At 48.0% G+C, this 6,000-nt stretch overlaps 1 protein-coding gene across 3 annotated transcripts in view; it reads right to left on the bottom strand.

Annotated features, from left to right (window-relative positions):
• The window catches only part of Ankrd29 (ankyrin repeat domain 29), a 50,963-nt gene extending 45,948 nt beyond the window's left edge, over positions 1-5,015 (bottom strand). For 2 of the 3 annotated variants that reach the window (XM_036205302.1, XM_036205301.1), the window contains exon 1: positions 4,959-5,015. In XM_036205302.1, the coding sequence (XP_036061195.1) occupies positions 4,959-4,970 (12 nt within the window). In that variant the 5' untranslated portion in view covers positions 4,971-5,015. The remainder of the gene's footprint in view (positions 1-4,958) is intronic. The other variant, XM_036205303.1, reaches the window with a different exon arrangement.
• Positions 5,016-6,000: the final 985 nt, after the last annotated feature.

The following is a 6,000-nucleotide window of genomic DNA, read 5'->3' on the forward strand; positions in this document are numbered from 1 at the left end:
TTTGAGATTATACCATAATTACATCATTTCCTCCTTCCCTTTCATCCCTCCAAACTCTTCCCCACAACCTCCCTTCCTCCTTGCTCCTTTTCAAATTCATAGCCTCTTTTTTCATTAACTCAGGATACATACATATATATGTATATAAAACCATATATAGCCGGCAGTGATGGTACACACCTTTAATCCCAGCACTCGGGAGGCTGAGCCAAGCAGATCTCTGTGAGTTCGAGGCCAGCTTGGTCTACAAAGCGAGTTCCAGGAAAGGCACAAAACTAAACAGAGAAACCCTGTCTTGAAACTCCCCCCCCCCACAAAAAAACAAAAAAAACAACCCACAACTCCCCCCCCATATATATATATATATATAACCATACTTTCTAATTCACTGAAAACTGGCATGTAGCCAGGCAGCTTCTATCTCTGTGTGTGGTGCGTGCGTGCATGTGTGTGTGTGTGTGTGTGTGTGTGTGTGTGTGTGTGTGTGTGTGACATGGAGGTCAGAGGACAATCCTCACCATCATTCCTTAGGTGCTGGCCATATTTTTCTTTGAGACAGAGATCTTCAAGTACTCTAGGCTGGTTGGCCGGCAAGCCTCAGAGATCTGCCTGTCCCTACCTCCTCAGTGCTGGGATTACCAGCATGTGCCACATGCTTGGCTGGGGGCTAGAACTCAGGTCCTCATGTTTGCAAGAGTTTTTACCAACTGAGCCACCATTTCAGCCCAGAAGCTTCCTTTCCACTTACCCCAAGTGTTAGAATTCTGCCCTCACTCCGGCGACATGACTGCACATGCGCAGTTCAGGAGTTAAGCAAAGGGTCTTGTGTCTTACATCATCAGTGTGTGCTGGCAACTATGTGCACCGCGTGGTTGCAATCAGCACATGCATGGTGTAGCACATGCATGCTCTGTAGGCCCGCTTCACCAGGAGCCCTTAAAAAGTCGTACGTAGACCCCACCCTCTCTCTCTGCTCTGCTCTCTCTCCCCCACCCCACTATCTTTCAGTCTGCTCTCTGCACGAGCTCCCCCACTCCTTCCTCCTAATAAAACTCTGAAACTAATACTGGGTACTATCGTGACCGTGACTGTGACCTTGCCACGTGGTAACCATCACCGCCACCGGCACCGCTTATCATTCATTTCACCAAGTCCAGAACTCATCTCAGGTCTTACTTTAGAAAACATCAAGTAATATTCAGCTTCCTCTCAGGTGAGGCTCAACCTCTCCTCCTGTTCTTTAATCCCCACGGGAGAGGTCACCCCCACTTTTCTAGTTCATCTCTCTAACTAGTGGAAGCCCTCTGCTCAGGTTGCTTCCCCTCTGCCTCCTGCAAAGATCACCTGCTTGCAATTCTCGCTTCTATTCCCAAGCATTCAAGACATGCCCCATTGCCACTTCAAAACACATTTGTATTAAAACACAATTTACATGCTATATAATACTCTCAAAAATGCAATCTTATGGCTTTTGGTTCCACAACCATCGCTACTATTCACTCCAGAACATTCCATCATTCCCCACAAAGAAACTTTCATACTCATTTACATATTAATATTCCTTCCCCTCCTTGCCCTTACAACACTAATCTACTCTCTGTCTCTACAGACTCACCCAGTCTAGACATTACATTTAAGTGGAAGCACAGTCTGTCTGACTGGTTTCACTTACTGTGTGCGTGTCCAAGGTTCCCACACTGCAGCATGTATTAAGGGTTCATTTCTTTTGACTGAACAATTGTATTATACAGTTACATTTTGCGTCACTGTAACAAAATACCTGATGGAAACAACTGAAGGGGGGATTTATTTTGACCTTTTAAGAACAGGAAGAAGGCCAGCTGGATGGCTCAGCAGGTGAAGATGCCGCTAAGTCTTGATCCCCATGACCCACAAGGAGAGAACTCCAACTGCATGTTCTCCTCTGACCTCTGACCTCTTCGTGAACACCATGGGCATGCATGTGTCCACAACACAAAACCAGTAAATGTTAAAATACAAAAAGAGAAGAGAGGCCAGAGCTTTTTATTTCCATTCTGCAAGGAATCAGCTGGCAAGTAGCAAGCTGCAAGCCAAGGAAAGAGCCTCACTAGACACAATTTGGCCAGTACCCAGCACCATGACCTCAGACTTCTCAGTCTCTAGAACTTCAGAAAAAACAGCATCTGCTGTTTAATTCTCCCAGTCTGTTATTTACAATGCAAACTGTATCATCAGCTGATGGACATATGGAGTGGTTCCATTTTTTGCCTATTTTAAACATTATTGCTATGAATGGGTATACATGCTTCTGTATGAACGTATTTTCATTTCTTACATGTGCATATCTAGGAGCACATTCCCTGGGTCACGTGGGAATTCTATGTTTTAAAGGTTTTGAAGACAGATCAAACTTTTTAGAAATCACACCTGTGTTGGGCAAGATGGCTCAGAGGTTAATGTGCTCACTCTGCAAGTATGAGAAATGACTACCCATCCATAATCACAGCCTTGGAGAGGGTCCCCAGAGTGAGCTGGTTAGTAGGACTAGCTCTGTCAGGGAGGCTTTGTCTCATTGGCTAGGGCGGAAGTGCAAGCAAGTATGATTTTTGACATTGACCTCAGGCTTCCATGTACACCTGTACACCAACATACATGTGCACTCACACCCATACACATGCCCTCCCCAGACAAACAAGCATACACATACATGTACACACAAACAAAAAAATGGAAAAATTAAGTAAAAATGACCATATCCTATTACAGTCTTCCCAGCAACGTATAGGGTTCCAATCCCTGCACATCTTTGCCACCACATCTGCCACTGTCTTACTAGCTAGTCATCCTAGTGGGAGTGGAGTAGTATCTCAGTGCGGTTTTGATTTGCATGTCCCTGATAGTAAATGATGTTGAACATCTTCTCAGTATTTATTGCCCATCCGTGCATCTTTGCGATTTGCTGGTGATCATTTAAGGATGTTCAAGTTCAACCATCACAAAGCAAATAAACCTTTGTCAACTGTGGATCCCAGCTGCAGCCACGGCCTGAGACAAAACAAACAACCACCACAACAAGAACGCGTTTGCAGAATTTCTTGAAGGAGTTCCCTATGCTTGTAGGTTCCACCTAATCTCTTTACTTGCTATTGTAATCTGGCTCCTGAACCTAATCCTTTGCCAAACTGCCCTGGGCAAGCCGCCAGTGGCTGTTTTGTTATGAAACCCAGAGGTCTTTTCCATTCTTAGTTCAATTTCCCTATGGAATTCACCACTAAGGCCCTCTTCACTTTTACTGAAAGACTAGAGATCCTCGGCACATGCTTCTGTTGTTGTTTGTTTGCTTGTTTTTCATCCATATCTGGTTGTTCTCAGTTTTCTCACTGGGCTTCTTATTCTGTTATTCTAAATCTTTTTGTTTTGTCTTTGAGCTTGTGTACATGTGTAGGACATTCTACTGACAAGTCGGATGATAAGAGTTTGATCCCCAGGACACACAGATGTGTGTTCACACAGGTGTGCATGTTGTGTGTTTCAGAGGTCAAAGATCAAGGTCAGATGTCTTCTTCCATTGCTCTCCACTTTATTATTTGAGAAAGGGTCTCTCAGTGAAACCAGCCTGACTAGCCAGTGAGCCACCGGACTCTGCCTGGCTTTGCCCCCCATCCTGAACACTGAAGTTACAGCCTGAACAAGCCATTTGAACCGGTCCTTACCTGGGAGCCACATCCCCAGTTCCTCATGTTAAATCTTGGTGTTCTTCACAGAGCAACACCCTTGGGTTCAGTGAGCACATAATTTTGCTCACTGTAAAAATCTCATCTCCATCTCTAAGCTGCCACCCTAGGATCTGTCTCACTAGCACCTTTGTGTGGGCTCCCATTCACGCTCAAACTATTCCAAGCCAACATCTCACCTTTGTCTCACCTGCCTTCTCTACTCTTGAGCAAGATCAGTTAATAAACTCTGCCACTGGAAACGAAAGTTGTCATGTGTCTAATTCCTTCTATTCTTTCTGCCTACATTCCAGCCCAAATCCATTTCTTTTAATTTAAAGAAGTTTAAATTATATTTTTATTAATTCTTAAGAATTTCATAAAATGTATTTTGATCACATCACACACACACCCCAACAAGGCAGGGTAGGGGGACATATCATCAGAACGCTAACCATAACATTGTTCTGAAGGTGTGTCCCCTACCCTGCCTTGTCTCCAGCGGCAGCCAGTGTCTTTCTGACATGCAAATTTTGTCCTGTTATTCCTCTGCTCAAATAAGTTACCAAAAGAGATGGCGGTAGGGGCTTTGGAGTTTGATGCACCCAGATTTCAGTTTTAACACCATTAGCTTTAAAGTTGCAAATCTGGGAGGGTTATTTAACTTCTCTGTCTTTATCGACTCAAAGACAAAAAAGGAAGGAAGGAAGGAAGGAAGGAAGGAAGGAAGGAAGGAAGGAAGGAAGGAAGGAAGGAAAAGAAAAAAAAAACCCGAGTATAGCCGATTAGAGCATCATCCCTCCCTGAAGACTGGTTCACCAAGGCACATTTTAAATATCTGATCCATTTGACTTGCTTTTATTAAAACCTTCCAGCCGGGGCAAATCAATGATTCCCACTTTCACCCTCAAGTGTGGGGATTAAATAGAACGACTTTAATGAACGAACTCTTCAAAAAAGACAAGAGTCCTTTGGACGCAGAAGCCTAGTGATCAAAAGCACTTCCGCCCTGCCCTGCAGATAAGTGCTCTGAGGAGGAGGCGGCGGCGGAAGGATCCAGAGGGCCTGGCTGGGATGCTGCGGGGAAGCCCTGACCTCCGCAGGCTTCTTCGCGGCCGCGGCCTGTTGCCATGGCGACAGTCCCCGCCGCCCGCCCGGCTCACCGGACCCCCGCGGAAAGTGCGCCGCCGGAGCGCGGCGGAAGGCTGGCGTCCGACACAGCGGAGACGCCCGAGTCCTCCCGCCCCCGCCCGCGCCGCTCACCTTGAAGGACATCCTGCACGTGTCCGCGCCGCCGCCAGCCTTCCCCGCTCTCCGCCCGCCGCCTGCCGCAGAGGGGCCGCCCCGCGCGCTCCCGCTGAGTGACAGCGCGGCGCCGGGCTCGCGCGCGCACGGGGCCCCGGCCGCGCTGACACGCCTCACCCCGCGGGCACACGCGCACAGCCCCGAATTTCGCGTGCACTCTGAGCTCGCCACACTCACGTCACGCTCCACAGACAGCTTACACACTCACAGTTCTCCATACTCCACGCTAGGACGCCCTCCACACTGATATCCTGCACCACACACACAGCTTCCACACACGGTGATCACACCCACCAAGTCCACCCTCCACACTGATATCCTGCACCACACACACAGCTTCCACACACGGTGATCACACCCACCAAGTCCACCCTCCACACTGATATCCTGCACCACACACACAGCTTCCACACACGGTGATCACACCCACCAAGTCCATCCTCCACACTAGCATCCTGCACCACACACCCAGCTTCCACACACGGTGATCACACCCACCAAGTCCATCCTCCACACTAGCATCCTGCACCACACACACAGCTTCCACACACAGAGCTCACACCCACCCAGGAGACCCTCCACACTTGTGTCACACTTCACGTAAGTTTCAAGAGTTTTCATGTTCACATCAGGCTTCACACACACAGCTCCCGCATACAGGTCTCCACACTGTACCAATGAGATGCCCCGTGTCGTGGCACACACCATTCCCATAGGCTCTCCACACACAGTCTGCACCCAGACGCCCCCCACACTGATGTCCTACGTACACCACACACCTCGGGTCGTACATCCATCTCTCCAAAGTGCTCCACACACACACTCCAAATTCCATACACACCGCGCTCTTAGCGTCGCACACACGTTCCCCTCACTCACATCCACACATTTAAGCCCGCAGACCCAGGAGGAACCTTGTCTGTTTTAGCTGATGCTCAGCCTTCAGTACGGAACAAAGGTCACGGTATTTTCAAACCAAGTTTTGGAGGGGTTGGTCCAT

The sequence above is a fragment of the Onychomys torridus genome, chromosome 13, assembly GCF_903995425.1.
Source record: "Onychomys torridus chromosome 13, mOncTor1.1, whole genome shotgun sequence".
In the NCBI taxonomy this organism is placed as follows: Eukaryota; Metazoa; Chordata; class Mammalia; order Rodentia; family Cricetidae; genus Onychomys; species Onychomys torridus.